The sequence below is a fragment of the Mesitornis unicolor genome, unplaced genomic scaffold (assembly GCF_000695765.1).
Source record: "Mesitornis unicolor isolate BGI_N332 unplaced genomic scaffold, ASM69576v1 scaffold31050, whole genome shotgun sequence".
In the NCBI taxonomy this organism is placed as follows: Eukaryota; Metazoa; Chordata; class Aves; order Mesitornithiformes; family Mesitornithidae; genus Mesitornis; species Mesitornis unicolor.
Genome location: NW_010156783.1, coordinates 29,842 through 52,247, shown reverse-complemented (window position 1 = coordinate 52,247; position 22,406 = coordinate 29,842). Strand labels below are relative to the sequence as shown.

The window sequence follows — 22,406 nt, the reverse complement described above, 5'->3', positions numbered from 1 at the left end:
AGAAAGGGTTTCCTTCCTCTGGTCCAGACCAGTTCTGACCTTAAAAGAAAAGCTTTGCTGCTCCCTGCGCGGACAGGACGGTTCGCTGAGTCTCGCCGCCCTCCTCTCCCGGCGCGGCGCCTGCAGCCGTGCCAAAGCACAGCCCCGCTGTCACCGCCTGACGGGACGCCCGGCCAGCCGAGAGGGGACAGCTCGCCCCTTCCCCCGAAAGGAGAGGGCCTGCCGGAAAGGAGCGCGGCAGCTGAGAGGTAAACCCAAGTAACACCTTCTCCAATGTGCCGGCCTGCCCGAAACCCGGGGGCAGTGCGAGTGGTTTCTCAGTGAACTGTTCTTTTGCCAAAGCAAAAAAATTGGTGGGAGGTTTGGGGGTAGAGGGGGTGTTGGTAGAGGCATGGGTGGCAGCAGGTGCCTTTGGGTAAGCCTCCTGTATCGTCAGGGATGGCTGAAGGGTGAACGCTCTGCTTCTTCAGAGCACGGCTGGAAAGATGGTCCTCTTTCTGCTATTCCGTTTTCTCTCATTCCAAACCAAGATGAAAGCGAGCCACCACTGACTGATTACTGAGGAATAGTAGAACCCTGGGTTTAGATGGTTTGAAGCAGTTTAACTAAGATATTTCTAAATATTTCATTTGAGTTTTGTTCATTTGCTTCTAAGGTTTTAATATTTTTTACATTTTTCATTAAAGTTACCTGCAGGTTTAGAAATGCAAAGTGCTTTAAATTATAGTCTCTTCACACTTTTCAGTCTAAAGAAGGTTAAGATGGGGCATTTTGGTGATGTTTTAAACTTTTTGAATATCAGAGATAGGGAATCTTTTTTACTTTCTTGCATGAGTAGTGAGAGACTCTTGCAGCTTTTGTGTCTTTTTCCTGTGAAAAATGCATTTTGCTGAAAAATGTCCAACCTTACTCAACTCACTGGAGCTGGCACATGATATATTCTATTTTAACAATCTACTAGTTAACATATATTATATTTTCAACATCTTAAATAATTTAGTGAATGGGTACAGAGAGTAAGACAAGGAAAACTCAGAGGACAATTGAGCAAATACAGACAAGTGCCTACAGTGCTCCTGTTAAACAGGACTTTGACATCTAGCAAATGTTTCTCTCACGTTTAAGATAAATCTTTCATATGTTATAAATGAAATTATTAGTATCTACGTTAAAAAATAATGTTGCAAGACAAGATTCACAAAGAAGGAAAGGGTTAAGGACAATGGACTTGCCATCCCTGTCAACAAGTAGAAGTGAGGATATAAAGGGAATTGGTTTTGCTATTTATACAATATAGGCTTGCTGCAAAATTAAAGGCATGTAAGAAGTGTATCTACCTGCATGTTTTTCTCTGGGAAATAATAATTACTGTGTGCATGCAAATCAGTTAATTTTGTGCAAGAACAACTAAAGGTAATTTTTATGTTCAGGTTACTCAAAGTAAGAAGAGGCATATAGACAGAAGGGACTTTTATGAAACGCATGATATTTCGTGTATCTTGTTTTGAAACACAGTCCTTTATGGGGAGAAAATGCTTTCTAAATCTTAAAGTTTGTTATAATTTAAACAAAATAGTCATCTTCTCCACATCCCTTTATAACACACTTTGCAATGTTGTGTTCACACTACCAATGAAAGTGATAAAAACCACTCAGGCCTCTTTCACCCATCTAATTGCAAGGTAGAATTAATGATTTCTTTTCTCTACGCTGTGGAAGACAAAGAGAAATTTAGTTCTTCACAGGTTCAGCATCCAAAACCCAAATAAAGGCCCTGAGTGCAGTGGTCTGAAGGGAAACATCTTGGCCTAGCAGAGGACAGGGCAAGGTGTTTGCTCATCACCTGTCCTAGGGGCCCAGTAACTCCTCTTTTCCTCTGTGTCCCACACATACCTTAGCATCCAACACTGCTGGTGGGATACATCTTCATGTGGGTCCAAGGAGGCATTTATGAGGCGAAGAAACCCTTTTGAGAGACATGATGGACAGCAACGGGTTAGTTTGACTCAGCGATCCCAATGTACCCATAGGGCTCAGCACCTTCTGGTACCTTCCTGGGCAAAGAAGACTGCGCCGCTGCCGCCAAGACTCCCACGGACACCCAGGAAAGAGGAGGGCAGGCGAAATGGCCTCAGTCTTCCGGAGTGAGGAGATGAGCCTGATGCAGCTCTTCCTGCAGGTGGAGGCTGCCTACTGCTGCGTGGCCGAGCTCGGGGAGCTGGGGCTGGTCCAGTTCAGGGATGTGAGTAGTGCCCAGCTGGCATGCTGAGCTGCAGGAGATGTGCCCCACGATGCGTTTGTCCTTCCCTCAAAGCCCCTGGGGATGCAGGGCGGTCAAAAAGCCCATGGAAAGAGCATGACTTCCCCAACACTGATCTGAAAATCTGTCACCATGCTGACACCCAACCTGTTCCTGAGTCCCCACCCAGTGCTCTGCACACTGTGTAAAACCGTAGGACGATTCCCTCTACCAGCAGAAATTGGGGGGATGTCTCTTCATGAGAGTCCATCTATGACTCCTGCTGTCACAGCAAGGCTGGGTGGAAATGAGCCTGGTAAGGCCACCATGTCCTTGGCCCTGAGGAAACCCATGGCATTGCCCTAACTCTAGGAGCCTGTAAGATGCAGCGGTGTTGGCCGCCTGCACCAAAGGCATTAATTCTCTGCTGGTGTTAAAAACGAGCACGGCAGCGTGCAGCCTCCAGCCCCAGGCTTGTTTTCCCTCCTGTTTTCAGCTGAACATGAATGTGAACAGCTTCCAGAGAAAGTTTGTGAATGAAGTGAGAAGGTGTGAATCCTTGGAGAGGATCCTGCGTAAGTAAATGCTTGTCAAGTGCAATCGGCTTCCCACCAACTGGTGGTGTGGGATTTATTTCTTTGTTAAGCGCTCTCACACTGCGAAGCAGAATTAGTGGCAAAATGGTGATGTTTTCATCTGAGTCCCTGGAATTGTTTTGTGTGCGTCAGCTAATTGCTGCTTTGCCCCACATGGGCAATAAATTGTTGCTCCTGTTTTGAAAATGGTTAACTGAACTGAAAGGAGGTTAATTAGCTTATAGAAAACCACAAAATAAACCTGGGGGCTGGGCAGGAGGCTAATCCAGATAACCCAACTCTTACCCCCATGCACCAGACATTGGCACACACTTCCTGTGGCCAAGGGCTTCAACCTGGGGACAAATACTCAAAAGCGGTAGAGCTTGTGGTGCCTGGTGTCCCATGGATGTGTGTCCTGTGAGCTCTGCAGTCCCCCCACCATGACACCAGTGCCCACCACAGCCACTGTGACAGAGCTTGCTGCTTGCCTTCTTCACTGCCTCAAGTAAGGAGATGCCAGGGCTGAGGGCTGTCCAGGGCACAGGGGTGGGAGCAGCCCCACGACTTTGGGACAAACAGCATCCTCTCTGAGAAAGGCAGATGCTAGGTGTTCATTTCTTGATGGCTGGGATCGTGGCTCGTGTATATCACTGTCCCTTGTCACATCTTGTTGTCAGATGTCTTGACAGGGGTGCTAGCAGCAGCTGGTAGTGACCAGGATGATGCAGCAGGGGTGCCCCTGTATCAAGACATCTGTGTCTTTTTCCTTGCAGGTTTTCTGGAAAATGAGATGGAAGACAATGTTGAGATAGTCAAGCTAGAAAAGTACCCAGAGACCCCCTTGCCTCGGGAAATGATCGATATGGAGGTACAGAATTTGGAGCAGACCAAGGACAGAGGGAGGGGAATGTGCAGTGGGGTGTTTGGGGGATGTGCAGTGGGGTGTCTGGGTAACATGCTCGATACAGCCTTCCCCTGCAAAGAAGGACCCAGTAACTGAGGCTGGCACAGCTCTCCTTGCCTGTGAAGGTGATCCCAAAGTTGCTGCATCAGGGGTTAGGTTAAAGCTGGTATTGTTGCATGTTCCCAAAGGAGCCCATTCTTTTTACCATTCCCTGTGAAAGCTCTGATCCAACATTTCCTCAGCACAAGAAAGTCATAGACCTGTTGGAGAAGGTTCACAGGAGGGTCACAAAAATAACTGAAGGGCTGGAGCACCTCTCCTACAAAGATAGGCTGAGAGAGTTGGGGCTGTTCAGCCTGGAGAAGCATGACTGAGAAGGCTCTGGAGAAACCTTATTGTGGCCTTTCAATATCTAAAAAGGACCTAAGAAAGATGAGGGCAAACTTTTTAGCAGGGCCTGTTGCAATAGGACAAGGGGTGATGGTTTCAAACTAAAAGAGGGTAGATTTAGACTGGATGTAAGGAAGAAATTTTTTACAATGAGGGTGGTGAAACACTGGCACAGGTTGCCCAGAGAGGTGGTAGAAGCCCCATCCCTGGAAACATTCACTGTCAGATTAGATGGAGCTTTGAGCAACCTGATTTAGCTAAAGATGTGCCTGCTCACTGCAGGGGAATTGAACTAGATGACCTTTAACGTCCCTTCCAACCCAAACCATTCTATATGATTCACTCTATTACTCCCATAGAACCCCCCATCACCATCCTTTAGGTGAGAATAAGAAGATTTTAGGTGCTTAACCAGGAGACCTGATGTTAGAACCAGCTTTGCTGCATAAAAACGCCAGGGCTGTCTGTCCTGCAGGAGTCATGGTTGTGTGTTATATAGTAATATCATTGCCTGACACAAGTATTTGTGCCTTGCTTTTGGATGTGCAGAGCTTGCTTTATTCTAGCCCAGCTGAAAGCTAAGATTACAGACTGGGTCACTGCTAAATGCTGCACTTGTAAGTGACTAATAAGGAAAACCGTGCTTCCCAAGGGCTTCAGCCTCATGAACAAGATGGTGCCCTGGTGTGTTTCTGGGCCCATATCCTCACCTAATTTTTGGGCTATGGCTAATGAACCTTGTTGCAGGCATCTTTTGTAGTCAGTAGACTGACAGCCAGTCCACCTGAGGTGTCCAGTGGGGAACCACAGAGGTGCCAAGATAGGCTGAGGCACCTACAGCAGACACCCACCTACCTGCCTGCACTTTGGTCAGGTGAATCCTGTTTCTAATGCCAGAAAAGGACAAAGCACCTGGTAGGGGATGTGGCAATGGGAAAATGAGGTGTCAGCATTGATGAGTATCTTCCTACAAACTCAGTGTTAATTGATGCACTCTGAATATTTCTGTATTCCCTTTTGAAAACAAAAATCAACCAACCAACCATCTGTTGTTTGAGATTTGGTATCAGCTTGGTAAAGGGCCATTGGTCTGCTTCCGAGCTTTTCTGGATGTGTTTGGACCCTAAACAGACAGTGCTGGAGAAACTGGAAGCAGAGGTGCTGGAAGCCAACCAGAACCAGCAAACGCTGAAGCAGAACTTCCTTGAGCTGACGGAGCTCAAACATCTGCTGAAGAAAACCCAGGACTTCTTCGAGGTGAGAGGTCTCTTTGCTCTTCCAACAGAGATGTGGAAGGTTCCTAAAAATATTGATGTTTTCATTTGGTGTGTGTTGCTGTTAGTGATTTTCAATCAAAACCCAGCAGTCTTTACCACAAGGCAGTAAGATTTGTTTGCCAAAGCACTTCAGTCACTTTGAAACCTGCATCATTTCATGAGTCAGTGGGCCTCAGGAATCACAGATCTCTTTGAAAATGGTATTTATGCTTTTCAGGTGCTAAGATATAGATTAACCTTTTTTCTTTTTCCCTTTTGGTCTAAATCTTTGTGGAAAGCTACTTTTGGGGAAAGAAGTGTCAGGAGAAAAATGTGAAAATAGTTTTCAAGCTGGCAACGCTGAATAGTTTTTGAAACTAATGTTTTCCAGGCAGAAACCAACCTGCCAGATGATTTCTTCAGTGAAGACACGTCTGGACTGCTGGAGCTGAGAAGCACTCCTGCTGCTGCAGCTGCCAAGCTGGGGTGTGTATTGGTGATGGCCCCCAGTTTGGGCAGGCTTCCCACCCTCACTGCATTGCTGTGACACGGGGACACCTCCTTCAGTTTCTTAGTAGAGGTTACTCACCAGCCTCTTCAGAATAGCTGTTTAATGAAGGTGAAAGAGTGACTCTCCTCTGAAGTTTTCATCAAAACTGTGGCCAGGTTATGGGTCAGTGGGACAAATGGGCTTCTACTTCCAGGCCACCAATTCCAGTGACTCTTTAGTAGATATTGACTGAAAATTGTTATCTTACGGCATCTCACCTGTGGCTTCTGGACTCAGGCATCTGGCTACCAGCCTGGTCCTCAGATATGGATGTCTAACCACAGCAAAAAGCCTCAGGATTGCTTGCACTGGGCTTTGTCTGCAGTAGGAAATGGCACTGAAGGTGAGAGTTAGGGGAGCAGAAATACCACTGTGCACATTGCTGCCAGTAATTCGCTGGACAGCATAGACTTAAACAGCTTTCCTATGTCTTTACGTCAGCTAGGTGTGGTGAAACTCACTGATGGTGTTCTTCCAGGCTGATCTTTTTAGCTGCTCATGCTGGTATTTCTGAAGTCCCGTTTAGCCCTTTTATGACCAAAGCATATGCCTGCAGAGGGCTTGGCTTGGTGTATGTATACCTTTGTGTCATGCTGCACTTTAAATGTGTTGTCTGGTGCTTTCTGGGAAAAGGAAAACAGGAGAGAGTAAAGATAAACCACTGCTTCAAAATTGCTACCACCTCCCTCTGTCATTCAGGCACTCCCTGTTTGTGTGACTTTAGGCATCTCTCCATTCCTCCATTGTCTCTTCTTTTTCTGTTGATCTGAGGAGGACTTAAAATGTTTTAAAGAAAGACCAACAGGATAAAGTCAGTAGATTGAGATAAGAGCCAGGCTTGAGCAGGGAGGTCTTTCCTAGAAATGCCTCCAGCAGCAGCAGAACCCTGGCTATCATGGACTAGAAAACAAGAGATTGTAAAATCATGTGTGTTACAGGTCCTAAAAGACTTGGAATGGGCCTGTAATTTATTTATCTTTTAACTCTGCTCAGATTCACAGCAGGGGTAATAAGGAGGGAAAGGATGATACCCTTTGAGCGTTTACTGTGGCGAGCCTGCAGGGGAAACATCTACCTGAGGTACACTGAAATGGACACCCCTCTGGAGGACCCCGTGACAGTAGGTACCCACCTGGTTTTGCTTCACGCTGCTCCTCATGCATGCCTGCCATCTGCAGAAACTGAAATGGTGCTCTGGCCATGCTGCAGCACCAGCTGCCTCACCATAGCTGGGTGTCTGAAGGCAGCCTGTAGAAGAAAGGTGGGGAAAGTCTGAGAATGGGAGCACTGTGTTCAGTTTTGGGCCCCTCACTACAAGAAGGACATTGAGGCACTGGAGCAGGTCCAGAGAAGAGCAACAAAGCTGGTGAAGGGTCTGGAGCACAAGTCTTACGGGGAACGGCTAAGCGAACAGAGATTGTTTAGTCTGGAGAAGAGAAGACTGAAGGGAAACTTTATTGCTCTCTACAGTTATGTGAAAGGAGGTTGTAGAGAGGTGGGTGTTGGTCTCTTCTTCCATGTAACTAGTGACAGGACAAGAGGTAATTGCCTCAAGTTGCACCAGGGGAGGGTTAGACAGGATATTAGGAAAAATTCCTTTACTGAAAGAGTGGTCAAGCACTGGAACAGGCTGCCCAGGGAGATGGTGGAGCCACCATACCTGGAAGTGTACAAGAAGCATGTGGATGTAGCACTTCAGAACATGATTTAGTGGGCATGGTGGTGTTAGGTTGATGGTTGAACTTGATGAACTTAGAGATCTCTTCCAACCTTAACGAATCTGTGATTCTATAAGGTTTTTTGACATTGCTTTCCCATTTTTCCATTAGCGAGGTGGCTTCTTTGTCCTCCCCGGTTAAGGTGCCTGTGGCTGGCTGTGTTATGGAGACCTCTGAGGAGGTGGGCTGTGGCTGTCCTCATCCAGGACTGGCCACAGAGGGATGAGTCCCCTTGGTGTCTCTGGGGTGAGCCTTGAGCTCTGGCAGAGCTCCTGTCCCCTACCTCTCATCTCCACATTGCTCCTTTCCCCATAACCCAGAGCTGCTGCCTGTGCCTGGTCCCTGAAGCAGCATCAAGGGAGAAACATTGCTGCTGGAAAACTGGGACTAGGGGGGGGAACCAATGCAGTGGAGAGGCTGGCAAAAAAACCCACCACCTTTTCTGCACCTGGTTCTTTGCTCTGCATGCATTAAATTCAGCTTGAATTGCCTTGCAGAGAGAAGAGGTGAAGAAGAACGTCTTCATTATCTTCTATCAAGGAGAGCAGCTTAAACAGAAAATCAAGAAGATTTGTGATGGGTAAGGCAGGCTGATGAGCAAGTCACAGTGCCTCCCATGGAGGTGTTTGCCTGTCAGCCTAGGCTGGCTGGATTTGGAGACAGAGATGAGATCTTTGTGCCCCGCTTGTCAGCTCTGCCGCTGAGCTCCCTTCTGCTCCTCAGCTCCACTGCTCCTAATCATGATGGATATCTGTTACCCTGGCACTCGGAAATTGAGGTCCTAAATTTTCCAAAGTGACTTAAAGATCGTGGGGTCTTCAGCTGCCAGGATATTAATTTGAGACATCTTAAATGGGACTGTTTTTATAAGAAATATTCAGCATTCCCCCTGAAAACCAGGGACCCTAACTCGGGCACTCAGAACATGGTAATTCCTGAACTGCTCTCAAGTCTTCCTGCATTTCAGTGTAAAAAGATGATGCTGTAGCTTATTCAACCCTTTCCCAAGGCCTTTGGGCAATATCTGTGTAATCAGAGACAGAGCCCAGAAAAGAAATGAAAGTTTCATACATCCTGACTTGTTTCCACCCTGTTAAGCATCTTGAAAAGATAATTCAGATCGAATATTTTGTTATTCTTTCATAACACTGATGACCGATGGGCTTTGTTGCAGTGTAAATCAGGTTTGACGAGGGGATCTGTCTGCTGTAACCAAATCCATTTCAGGTATAACCCCTCGGCCCAGCGGGGCCAGCCAAGCGCCTGCAGGCTGCAGAAGGTCGCAGGGAGGGGGTGGGCCATTGCTCTTACCCAACATGTGCACTCAGGTCAGATCTTTCCTCACATCCTGCCTTTAATCAGAATAAAAGCAGGAAGGTCAGGCCCCTGGGGTCTATTAGCAATTCCTGCATTATAAATGGGGGCCTCCAAGATGCCTTCTATAGTCAGTGGAGGGCAGTGCTCGTCCTGAGAGCAATTCGGCTCTCCTGAGGTGGGCGTTTCTCTCTATAATGAAGCCAAAGGAGCATGGACAGCTGGGGGAGTTTTGGCATGGCCACTGCGCAGGATCAGCCTGCTGCTGCCAGTGCCCTTCGAGCTTTTGGTGAATCTTGTTCTCTTTCTGGATTATAATCTCCTGCTTATTTCCTGTTTCTTTACCTGCTTTTTAGCCGCAGCTCAGTACCCTTCTCCCCTTCTGCACTCCTGGGCAGTTGCTGGCAGTGAATGCTTCTCATCAGATTTTCCCCTGTGCTGATGGCATTACAAGTTGCCAGTCCATACCTTTAGAGCTGGCTGGGGTTGCCCACAGAGTGCTTCAGGTGCTTCATTTTGGAGGATTTCTTCCCACCCTGCAGCATTTTAGATTCCTTGCAGTTAATACTTTTTTTTCTGAGGTGGCAGTAAAAAAAGAAAATAGGCATTACAAATATTGATTGAACACAGAATCTTCCAAATGGGATGCACAGCCTTTTGCAGCAGGGTGCATCTGGGAGCGTGCCAGGAGCCGATGCCATCCAAGGGGCCTGGCAGCACTGGAGGTGTGAGCAGGTCCCTGCAGGGTGGCCTGTGCTGTGCAAAGTTGTTATGTGCTGGTGGCACTGTGTGGTTGTAGGTTCATAGAAAGGAGCTTAGACTGTTTTCTCACAGCCTCTTGTAGCTGAAGAAAAACATACCTACCTAAGACATATTCACAGGATGTCCTTTGTGGTGCTAAAGCACTGTTTTTTGTTTATTGCCAGCTAATCAGACTACATTTGAAATTGTCCTTTATGTTTTTTCTTCCTCCCTTTCAAATTTTTTGCTTGCTAACATGCACGTACATACAGATGTTTTGCTGAGTGGCAGTTTTTAACATGTCTTAATCCCATGACTCTCCTTTTGTGCTCTGTGGGCTATCAGCCATCCCTGCTACACAGGTCCAGACATTTTGGTCTGGTCCATCTTTAAGGCAGGGTTAACCATACCTAAAGCAGACGACAGTGTCATTCCAGCCCCAGTAGGATGTTTCTGCTTACCACTAAGTCATCATTCGTGACAAATAAATATCCTACAAAAATCATGGGACTGGTATAAGCCAGTCTTCTGCAAGGCAGGCTAAGATTTGTTTGCAGACCAGCATGCCTCAGGTTACACTTGTAGTCCCTGCTTGACTCTAATTGGTAACATTAGTCTGCCAATTTCATGAGCATTAAGTCCATGCACAAATTTATTAGTGAAAGGTGTTGAGGGAGCAGGGAGGAGGAAAATGTAAGAATTTTTCTTTTCCTCCTTTTCTTGCTGCTGCCTCAGTGCTAATGTGAATACTAAACTGGGTTTATCAATGTAAGGATTCCCTGCTGAATTCTCCTGGAGCTTTCAGAGATGTCTGTGCCATTAGGGCAAGGCTGATTCTCAGTATGCAAAATGGCTGTTAAAAGATCAAAGCAACACTGCTGCAGCAACACTACTGGAAATGGGGGAACTGTACAGCATGGAGGAATGAACTTTCAAGTTTGATTAAAAATCCTTATTAAAGATGAACTAAGAGCTGTGAAGAATAAGAAGATGGAAATAATTGGGTAGGGTGAATAACCTTTGGAAACGAATAGCAGGTGTTGAGTGAGGAGAGATTAAATTCTGGAAAGGGAAGTTTAGCTGAAGAGCACGTGCTGTCATTGCACAGAGCTCTGGGCTAATCTCTAGGAAACCACTGAATGTTTGGTTTAATTTGCGACTGTCCTCACTCGTGTGTGTGCTGGAACTGATTTTGGAGAGCAGGTGGTCATATATGCTGTGCTCAGACAAAGCCAGAACATGATGCTTATCTGTACACAGAGCATGCATGTTCTTGTCTCTTAAACAGGGATAGACCCCTATGACCCTGTTACATCTTCTTTTAATTCATCTCATGTGTGGACAGGCAGCCCTTTGGCAACCCTAACTCAGCACTGCGCCACTGCAGGATGGTGGAAGCGTGGTGCCTTGGGTGGGCAGAAGATCTCCACTCTGTAAAGAGGAGTGATCTCCTCCTGTAGACCTGTTGGGAGTGTTGAAGTATGACATTTATAATGCCCTTGAAGTGGCAGGGCTGGCACAAGCACTCCATATCGCTGAACAAACTGTCTAAGAAAAAGACTGAGTGATCTCTGCTGTTTTAATTACTGCAGCACCTCAGCTCAGTTACAGCTTGTAGGTGCAGAGCCTTGCAGCAGCACACCTCATGATCTGTGAGGTTCCTGTGGGAACTCCTTGTGCCTGCTCTTTGTGCATGAAGTGTACTCTAGGGCTTGTTTGCTAGCAGGCAGGACAAGTAGCTGTACGCTTTTCAGAGAGACATGCAACTTACTTATTTCTAACTGACTGTACTGGGTTCATATAGTGGTTTTACAACACTGCAGTGGACAGGGTTATGTTGCATACTGTAGATGAAGCAGTATAGAACTCCTGCATGGAAATAAGACCTTCACTGACATATTAGAAGCCCGCATTAGTTCTTATTGTACCACATTAAACAAAACAGGCAAATCTCCCAAATACATCCTTGGAGTTAAGCTTATAAAAGCATTTATACTGGCCTGGCCACGTGTAAGCTGACATAACAGATATGACTCTCAGGTGATGTTTAAAATAACTTCACCCACCCTTCCCTTGCTCCCAAACTGTCTAGCCAAAGAGATGGACCAGAAGCCAAGAGCCACCTGTGCGGTCATAATCCTTTTGCTCTTCAGTGGAAATACAGTCCTGTTTGCTTGGGTTTTTTCTGTTTGGTTTTGGTTTGGGGTTTTTCTGTGGCTTTTTGTTTGAGGTTTTGTTTGTTTGTTTGTTTGTTTGTTTTAAATAACAGGGTTATTTATTTAGCCAGCCCGCAGGCAGAGTGTTCGCTTGCTGTGCAGCAGTAGCTCAGCTGAAGCCTTCCCCCAGTGACTGCGGGAGGGTAGTGCAGGGACAGGGACTTGGAGTTTCTCCAGCCTCAGTGCAAGAGGGACATCTGTTGGCTACCGTGCTAACAGAGCTGCCTCGACCACGGTGGGTTTTGGATTTTTTTGTTGCTCTTTGCAGTTCAAGCAGCTTGTGGGCATAAGGGAGATGCCTACATATTGGTGCTGACCACTCTATAATATCATACCTTGCAGCACCTGAGACAGGGAGTGGGATTTCTTTAGCTAGAACAGGGAAAGGGATTCTTTTTCTCAATGAGAGATAAATGTACCTTTTTGGACCTTTCTGGGAGACCAGGCACAACTCTGTAGTTCATAAGAAGTGTATACTACTGGGTGAGGAATAAAGTCTGATTTAACCTGCCTTTGAGCTGAAAAGAGTCCAACGGAGGAAAAAGTCAATTAAATGGTGTTTCTCACTTCTCTCTTACTGAGGCTAGATTTCGTGCCACGGTCTATCCCTGCCCAGAGTCTGCCACTGAGCGCCGAGAAATGCTTGATGGAGTCAACACAAGAATCGAAGATTTAAACACAGTAAGCGCCAGCAGCTTTACTGGTGTCCAAACCCTGCAAGTAGGACGTGCCCAGTTGTTTGTCCCGTCCAAAACCCTGTAGCCATGGCCAAATCCCAGGCTTACTATGGGACCTGGCTGTGCAGAGCTGGCTGGGAGCTGGGGATGAAGTCACCATCCCAGGAGCAGTCCCCATACTTGTGGAGGAGGCCAGTGCCTGTGCCCTGCTCTGCCCATTTACAGACCCAAGGAGCTGCTGGGAGACAGCCTCCTATGTGAGGGGCTCAAAAACTACTTGCTGCTGTTGGCTGTGCAGAGGTCAGAGGTTTAGAGCTTATGATATAGGCCTACAGGGCAGGTTCTAAGGTCATCAGAAGGCTACAGAGAATCCTTATTGACAGAGCATTGTGCACCTGGTGTCAAGTGCTCCTATGTCCAGGCCTGCACACACTGCCCTCCAGAATACCCCACACATTCAAAAGAATCACTCTCTTTCTGCAACCCTCTTCCATCTGCCTTCCCCAAATAACTACTGAGTAGACCATGCCACCTATGCCTTCCTGTCTCGAGTGCTGCCTGTGCTGTGCTTACAGGTGATAACCCAAACTGAGTCCCACCGCCAGCGACTGTTGCATGAAGCAGCAACAAAGTTGTGGTCCTGGGGGATCAAGGTGAAGAAAATCAAGGCCATCTACCACATCCTGAATTGCTGTAACATTGATGTCACCCAGCAGTGTGTCATTGCAGAGATCTGGTTCCCAGTGGCTGATGCTGGCCGAATAAAAAGAGCTCTCCACCACGGAATGGTAAGAGACCAACAGTTTGGGTCCCTGAAGCTGTCATCCAAACTGCATTGTTTATATATTGAGGGTATGTTCAGGCTTATGTCTGTTACCATAATGCTCGGCTCCCTTTTCTGTTTTAATTAAATTTGAGGTTGTTGCATGATTGCTTGGCCTTGGGGAGTTTAAGGTCAGCATTGAATCTTAGCAGGTTTGTGATTGACCCACAAGAGTTAGCAGTGCTGGCAGCTTTCCCTGAACAAATCAATAGCACAGAAAATGGAAAAATCTGCATATTAGAAAAAGGGTTGAGATAGAACGCACTTGAGCCCAGCTTTCATGTTGCTGCCTGTGCGCATTTGGACGCAGACCTTGGTGCTGTGGGTTTAAATCCTCTCTGCTCACCGCTCTGACTGTGTCTGTCCTTGTCACCGGGATTGCAGGAGCGCAGTGGCTCTACTATCGCCCCTATCCTGACCGCCGTACACACCAGGATGGCACCACCCACCTTCAACAGGACCAACAAATTCACAGCTGGATTTCAGAACATTGTGGATGCGTATGGTGTGGGCAACTACAGGGAGATGAATCCAGGTGAGAAACACTCTGTGATCTGCATCTGGCTTGTAGAGCCAAAGTGAAGCGTTTGACCTTTGTCGCTATCCTAAAACATGCACTCACTGCTGTTTGAGAAATGCAAACCGTAATTTCAGCTGGTAAAAATTGGTACCATTTGGTGCATAGGCATAGATTTTCTCAGACAAAGAACTTGTCTGTCAGTCTTCAGTGACTGATTGTGGCAGGAATAATGAACTACACAAACACAGGATGGATGGTGAGGTAGCAGCTCTGAGTAAAAGATCCAAGTTGACAAAGTAAATATAGGTTGAGCTTATTATGCTGAGACAAAACAAACAAAACCAAAACCAAACAAAACACACACACACACACACACACACACACACACACACACACACACACACACAAAACCCAACACAAAACCCAACAACAACAACAAACAAAAAAAAAACCAAAAAAACCAAAGGGACTTGAGAAAAGTGTGAAAAGCTCATCTCAAGGAGAGCACTGAAAATGAACAGAAAACTAGAGCCTTTTTGGTGGTAAAGCTAGTTCTGCACTAGATCTGATTGCCTGCTGAATAGGGGAGAGATTGTGGAGGCCTTTAAGGGCAGCAGCTGTGAGGACTGGTCTGGTGGTGTAGACTTCTTCTCTGCTCAGACCTTTTTGTTGAGGAGGAGCTGAGCTTGTCCTTTCCTTCCTGCAGCTCCATACACTATAATTACCTTCCCCTTCTTGTTTGCGGTGATGTTTGGGGATTGTGGCCATGGTGCTGTGATGCTGGGCTTTGCCCTCTGGATGGTCATGAACGAGAAGACCCTTCTTGCCCAGAAAAGCACTAATGAGGTGAGTGCCAGGGAGCTGGTAGCATAGGAAAAGACTCAACATCCCCATTTGCTAAAAGGGGCATCCAGCTTCCCAAAAGCTGAGTGAAGATCCTTGGAAGATGCTTGTGAGGCAGAGATTTGTCAAGTAATCCTGCCTAATTCTACATAGAGACCTGTATGGGTTTAAGCAATCTGGCATTTCCTATGAATAATCGTTTAAACATAGATGAGTACAATCATGTCTCCTGTTTGCCAAGGCCCACCATTTGATGGGACTGCAGGTACTTTTGTCACTGGCACCACCTTCTCCCACTGCAGATCTGGAACACCTTTTTCAGCGGGCGTTACCTGATCCTGCTCATGGGCATATTCTCCATGTACACTGGCTTCATCTACAATGACTGCTTCTCCAAATCGTTCAATATCTTTGGCTCTTCCTGGCACATCATCCCCATGTTTAGAAATAGCACTTGGAAGTAAGTGGCTAAATGTGGGAAACAGTGACGGCCTGTGTGGGGAAGGGAAGAACTCCCTGCTGTGAATGCAGTCATGAATGAATTAGAGGTTTTGTCTGACACACACAGACAAACTTGCTATTGAAATGGCAATGTAGAGACCTGTTTGTTCAGGCACTGATGTGCATAAAAATCTGCAGGTGTCCAGGACCAATACATAGAGAGTTATCAGCGTGATGGAGACTGTCCTTGTGTAGGACCCATCAACACAAACACACACACACACGCACGCACGCACACACACACACACACACACACGTGTGCACACAAGCCCAGGATAACCATTCACAGAAAGGGTGGGGTCGGTAATGGGTGTCAGTCATATGGTAGCCCTCAGCACTTCTCACATAAATCTACTGTAGTCTTATGTGGGAAAATGAAGCTGCAAAGGCCATTTCACTTTTCTTTTGTAGTAAGGATGTGCTTCTGGACAACACAGTACTGCAGCTGGACCCAGCAGTCCCAGGAGTCTACTCTGGAAATCCATATCCATTTGGAATAGATCCGGTAATTAAATTAAATTACTCTAGGATAATTTGTATTTCAGTCCTACTTGTACATATCAGGTACCTTGGAAAGTCTCTGCTCTCTCTCCTGAAGCCGTGTTCTTCTCTTCTTGCTCTTTGCCTGTTCTTTATGCAGTAGTTGTGATGCTTTTCTCTAGCAATCAAGGAGGTATATTGCTGACAGTTTTGCACAGGCAGCAGTGGAATGATGAGCAGGAAATAACTTTGATTTCACTGGAGAGTGGTCTTGTCCTGCAGTCTCTGCTCTGTCACCAGCCTGCTGTACTCAGTTTCCTTACTCAAGTACTTAACCCATTCAGAACTACCTCACAAATTTGAGGGCAAAGACCTGATCTCTATGCAGTGTATGTCGCATATGGAGTGTCAAGTAAATGCCAGTATTAAGTAACAGATCCACATTTTCTCCTGTGTGTCCTTTTTGCCTCTTCTTGCCATTCTGTCTTTATCACACGTTGAAATGCAGTTGTTAACGTCAAGCTTTCCTGTTTCAATCTTCATATCAGCCAATTAACCTCTGTTCTGCTGGATGCACTCATTTCAGTTGGTCACACAAAGAAACTGGCTTCCCCTGGTTTGCAGAGGGATTGACTTGCAGTAAATTTTTCACAGATTGGGCTCTAAAGCTCTGCCCATGATATAGACAGTGCATTTCAAGAAGTTGTGACAGAGGAAGATGTATTTTCTGTACATTGCTCCAACACATGCCTAATTTAGGTTAACTCAGGCTAATCCTCTTCCACCCTGGCTGCTGCCTGCTTGAGAGGCTGGGACCCCTGGCTAGGAGGGGGGAATGGCTGAACAAGTGCTGGCAGGGAAGGGGTGGACTGGAAAGCAGCAGCCATCTCGTGGCCCTCTCTGTGGAATTTATCTGTGTCATCTGCCCAGAAGGGAAGGATGGATGGCTCTTTGCATTTTGCAAGTCCTGCAAGGATGCCTGAGGTATATCTTGGAAAAGAAAGAGTCACCCTAGGCTAGGCAGGTTAGGCAGTCTCTTCCATAGCCACAGAAAAGGCAAAGCATGTCAGAGAAGGGCACATAAGCTCATGTTTTCCTTTCCAAACAATCCTGTCTTCCCCCCTTTCTGTGCAGGTACTAGACTTAATATCTGAAAAGAAGTATCTACAAACCATCTTTGGAGTCAGAAGACTTTGGGGTCTAGGAAGCTTTAGAAGAAAGGAGAAAGAACCCTGGAGCTCTGTAGCATAAAAAAGGCAGGACTGAGAAGAGACTTATGGTTATTATCCTAACACAACTGAAAAGTTACTGCAGAGAGGGAGGTGATAATCTATTATCTCTGGTCAAAGAGCTGCAATGAGATGGGTTTTTTGTTCAAACAAAAAGTTTGACCATGCTCTTCCCTCGTTTCTTCTCTGGCGAAGGTGGAACAAATTTCTATAGCAGCAGGAGGGGTTTTCTCGTGTCTTTCCACCTCTGCTAAAGGAGATTACTCAGCTTAGTGACAGGAAATGATACTGAAAAGATCTAAGTTCTGCTACCAGCCTTTGCATCTGTTTCTGGAGGACTGAAGCAAAGTCGCTACATCATTTTAAATCCCTGTTATTTCCTCTGTTAAACGAGGATAATACTTTTTTTCCTTTTAGATGAGGAGCTTGGCAGAGTGAAAAGTATTATAAAGAACATCTAGATTTCTGTCACTTGATATCTTCTTACCAGAATTGGTAGGAGTAAATTGATGGTGTCAAAGCAACAATTTCCACAAACCCGCTATTGAGCAAACACCTGAAAACTCTGTTCTTCTTTCTCTGCTCCTTTCCACAAAGATCTGGAATGTTGCATCAAACAAGCTGACTTTCCTGAACTCCTACAAAATGAAGATGTCGGTTGTCGTAGGAATTGTGCACATGATTTTTGGGGTGATACTCAGTCTTTTCAACCACATGTAAGTATGTTTCACCAAGTCCATAGCCACAGCACACAAATCCTCATCTCTAGTGTCCTTCATCCAGAGAAAGCCTCATATCTTGACCCAATGACTTGAAATTTGCCCTTTCCCCCGACTGAGTAGAAATGCCCCATATGCTGATGGATTCACACCACTGTTGGTACAGAGTGCTGAGTCCAAAGGCTGGAATGACTGTCATCACAACACAGATATTCTCTTGGATAAACTCCCTTCTTCACTTTATCTCTTATATTCCTGGTTCTGCAGAAATACTAAAGTGTGTTAAATTAAAAATATGAAGCACCTCCTAGTATTGACAACTTTTGTCTTGAAAGACAAACTCTTTCGGTCTAATACAAAGGACACAGAAATCTCGCACAGGGTCTGTGCATGCGTTTCGCTTGACTTAGCAGGCCTTTGGTCAGGATCTGTGGGTGTGCGTGTCTATACATTTGCCTTTGTATTTCACAACAAAAAAAGAAAAGAAATGGTATTAGAGTGGAGAAGCTGACACTACTGTCTTGAGAGACTGAAGATGGAAGATGTATAGTGAACTTCAGGGTTGGAAAGTGCTTGCGGGTGGCAGAGAGGACTACTGCCCTTACAGAATTGATTTTACACCTGATTCTAACCTTCCTCAGCATATAATGCTTTACTTTGTAAATTAATGGTTTTTTTGAAAATTGGCTTTTATTTCAATGTAGTAATCCTTTGAAGTGCTGAGATACTGCTGGGTCAAGTACAAACCCCTGAAGAGAATCAATGTGACAAACCTTTTGTATTTAAATAATGGCTATCATTGATAAAGACTGCAATTACAGACTTCTTTCTTGGTTAGTCATAGTTGTATGTTTCTTGTGTTATTTTTCAACGACTAAGTAGTGTACAGTACTCTTAAGGTAATCTGCACTGTCCAAGCATCTCATATTATCCCCACAGTTCATACCCTAGGTAGCAGAGTCTCAGTCATCAAATCTTATGTAAAAAAAATAATTTATTAGGATGGTACAGCCAGAAAAAACCAGCTTGATCTGGATACCTCCAGAGTGGGACCCTGAACAAAGAAACCCCTGGGAGCATACACCCTTACAACTTGTACATCCACTCTTCACGTGTCTTTCACCTGCCTTTTTGGTCCAATGGTGGATTCTGGTCTGGGATCTACTAACACGTTATTGGATGCCTCCTCTGTCTCCAGGCAAGCCATTAACTGTTCTTATCTTGTCTGCTGATGGTTGTAGCCTCCTTGTCTTCTGGTTTGTGCTTCTTGTGTACCAGCTCACTAGGGAAACTGAGAAGGCCTAGGCTTAGGATAAGCACTACATAGCAACAGCTGAAACATCAGTGTGTGATCAACATAATTTTCATACTAAATAAAAAACACAGCACTGTACCAGCTACTAAGAAGAAAATCAACCCTGTCCCAGCCAAAAGCAAATTTAGGTGAAAATTCACAGCTTGCGACCTAAGACTTCAGCAAATCCAGCTACTCATATTAAGTAATGCTAAACAAGCAGCATACTAAATCACATGATGTTATGCTATGATCCCTGTGTCCTAATGCTAAGTGAGTGATCCATTCTCTTTAAAATTTACTTATTTAAGCTAAATTACCAATATTTCTTAACAAATACTGCCATACTTTGGGTACAACTTTGTATTAATGCCTAATATATTAATTGTAGTTATCTTTCCTGATTCTTTCCAGTTACTTCAAGAAATATATAAACATTATCCTTCAGTTCATTCCAGAGATGATTTTTATTATCTCTCTTTTCGGATACCTCGTCTTCATGATTATTTTCAAATGGTGCCATTTTGATGTCCACTCATCCCAGAGTGCACCAAGCATCCTCATCCACTTCATCAACATGTTTCTGTTTAATTACAGTGATGCTTCAAATGCTCCATTATATCTGCATCAGGTATGGATCAAGCAGCGCAAACCCACTGTAGCTGGTTTTGGATTCGCAGTGGGTATTGTGGAGAGTGGGCATAAAGATGGGGAGCAGGCTCAGAAGCTCAGTCACAGGTGCCAATAGCATAAGAGAAATTTTTTTCTGCTGGTATTCGTATTGGCCTTGTAGACAGGTAGGACAGAGAAGCTATCAATCAGTGATGCAGTGGAAATCTCATTCTTAGTGTCAGCTTTACAAGAATGATCATGCAATTTAAGATGCTTTAGGGGAAAAAAAGTAAAGCAGGGTCATTCGAGATGCAAGGTTTGGTATTGTAGATGTGCTGTTCTGAAGTCTTGGCATGATGCTAGAGACAAAGCAAGCCTTTCCTTGATAATTTCTTATTTCTTCTTTGAAAAACTTCAAAATATGTATCTTCAGCTAAAAAATAGAAGTAGCTAGAGGATCTTCTGACAGCTTTTTGTCAGAAATATCTCCTTTGGGGAGTTCATTTAAAACAGAACAAAACAAGCAAAAAAACCCAACAACAGCAAACCCCCCCAAAAACAAAAGCAAAAGTAAAAAATAAAATTCCCGAAGAGAAACCATCTTTTACTGTCATCTCTGTTCATTTGCTTAGGAGATGGCTTATTTTTTTTCTTTCTTCATTTTACATCAGCAGCATCCTTGAAGAACCTACAAACAAATGCTGCCTCCAGCCACATGCCTGCATCTATATCTATACAGTTGCACAGTCTGGCACTTCAACATAAGCTCAGTTTTAGGGCTGCTGCTGAGTCAGGGTTAGTAGAGAGCCCCAAATAATTGCATTAAGGCTATAGGGGATTTTGCGAAAACACAATTTTCCCAGCCTTCAAAAAGTCATTAGATACTGTTTTGCTTTGTAACAACACAAAGTCTTTCTAAGATGGTAAATTTTTTCTCATTTTATAGAATAATTTCTAACCATAAATGTAGTTGGTCAAAGGACATAAAGTAACTTCCTGCTTTTCTTGGTTTTTTTTGTCTTTTAGAAAGAAGTGCAGAGTTTCTTGGTCATATTTGCTCTGATTGCTGTTCCCTGGATGCTCCTAATTAAACCTTTCATCCTCCGAGCCAACCACCAGAAAGCGCAGCGCATGGTAAGGGATGTGGATCAGGCAAGGGGGGTTCAGTACAGCAAAGGCAAAGCTGAGGAGATAGACCCCAAAAACTGTTTGCAGTGATCTAATTCTGCTTTTCTCTGATCCTGGAGTTTCTCCAGTGATTTCAAACTGTGCTTTATGGCACATGTGCTGAGAGCATGTGTATGGACATTTGGCTGACCCATCTAAATGGGAAGCAGGAGCTTTGTTCACAAGGCTATACTGTATTTGTTGGGAGAGGAGTTAGGTTGACACTGAGCTCTTTGAAGTGTCATATCCAAACCAGAGAAGGTTTAGAAAACTTGAAGTGCTTAAGCCAAGAGAGGGCAAAGACCTCAGTTCCCAGTCCACAGCCATCACTAACCACTGGTCAATGGCTCTGTAGGAATGGGGCATCAGTGATACTCCTGGCCTTGGAGAGGTCAGTACTGTTTGGAGGAGTGGCTTGATGTAAAAGTGGTTGTCTGCTTTCCAGCAGTGCTTTCTTCCCTAAGTGATTGCCTTCACATTGATGGAGCCCTCCTTCCGAAGGGCTCTGCAGTTTGCCCAGCCCTTCAGCACGTAACTGTGGCAGCTGGAGTTTCCCAGTTGTTCATTAATTCTCTCCTTTATTACACTAACATGACTTTACTTGTCTGTCAGGATTTAATTCTCTTTATAGTCGGAGTTAGTGCCTGGAGTACCTTTCATAGGGCACAGATGTTTCCATTTGAAGAAAGAGATGCTGGTTGTACTGCGTGACCTTTTCCAACCCAGTCACTTCTGACCTGTAACTGAAAGCCACATCCCTGGGAGACCTTTGCAGCCCTGCCTCTGCGCTGTAATTTCTTATTTTGTCATTCTTCTGGGACTTGGATGAAAGCTTGGCATGGCTGACTCCATCTCCTGCCTTTATGCTAGTAACATCTGACAGCTTTTCCCCACCTTCTATTATGTCCCTGTGTTTCTCCTCCTAATTTTCGTATGTTAGCTGTCTGATCACATCTTACACTTTTACCCAGATTTATATGTTTTCAACAAAGTCTGTTCTCTATGCTGACATTCAGGTAAAGCAAAGATAAAGTGGGTGTGACAGCGATTACTGCTGCAATAGGAAACAATATGTTATCATGAGACTTTGCCCATGAAACCTGCTGGAAGCTATAAAGAGTGACAGGACAAAACCTGACAGAAGCTGTGAGGTCCTTATTTGGTTATGCTGTATAATAGAACTGTTATAGGCATATAGTGTAGGACTATTTTTATGCTGTGCTGTCATTTCTGGAGTAAGGCTCAGATCAAGTTGTTCAGGCCTCTAGAAATCTCTGTAAAGGATGATTACAGAGAGAAGAGGCATTGTCATGAGGGTTTTGACAATTTTAAATTAATCAGGAGATCTGAATTGCATTTCTGGCTCTATCCCAGGAACTGTGTGACCTTCATCAAATCACCTGATCCTTTCAGGCTCCATTTCCATTTCACTTGATGCTAATTCCTTTGATTTGCACCCATTTAATTGAGATAATCAGCTGTAATGTGCCTCAGTTTTCTCATTTTCCAAAGGTGATGGATCTTCTCATGGTAAGTATAAAGGGTGCATTGTGAGACTAGAAACTAGCTCCAAATTAGTTGGAATCACTGGAAAATGCTCCAAGATAGAAAAAAATACTTGAGTATTATTAGCCA

At 45.0% G+C, this 22,406-nt stretch overlaps 1 protein-coding gene across 1 annotated transcript in view; it reads left to right on the top strand.

Moving 5' to 3' along the window:
* Nucleotides 1–2,107: 2,107 nt before the first annotated feature.
* ATP6V0A4 (ATPase, H+ transporting, lysosomal V0 subunit a4) overlaps nt 2,108–22,406 on the top strand; it is a 25,412-nt gene continuing 5,113 nt past the window's right edge. The window contains exons 1-16 of the mRNA XM_010194438.1: nt 2,108–2,242; nt 2,736–2,814; nt 3,591–3,685; nt 5,243–5,368; nt 5,759–5,853; nt 6,911–7,037; nt 8,133–8,215; nt 12,494–12,587; nt 13,159–13,371; nt 13,791–13,941; nt 14,633–14,772; nt 15,072–15,229; nt 15,682–15,775; nt 17,577–17,695; nt 19,407–19,623; nt 20,631–20,738. Of these exons, the coding sequence (XP_010192740.1) occupies nt 2,126–2,242; nt 2,736–2,814; nt 3,591–3,685; nt 5,243–5,368; nt 5,759–5,853; nt 6,911–7,037; nt 8,133–8,215; nt 12,494–12,587; nt 13,159–13,371; nt 13,791–13,941; nt 14,633–14,772; nt 15,072–15,229; nt 15,682–15,775; nt 17,577–17,695; nt 19,407–19,623; nt 20,631–20,738 (2,016 nt within the window). The 5' untranslated portion in view covers nt 2,108–2,125. The remainder of the gene's footprint in view (nt 2,243–2,735; nt 2,815–3,590; nt 3,686–5,242; nt 5,369–5,758; nt 5,854–6,910; nt 7,038–8,132; nt 8,216–12,493; nt 12,588–13,158; nt 13,372–13,790; nt 13,942–14,632; nt 14,773–15,071; nt 15,230–15,681; nt 15,776–17,576; nt 17,696–19,406; nt 19,624–20,630; nt 20,739–22,406) is intronic.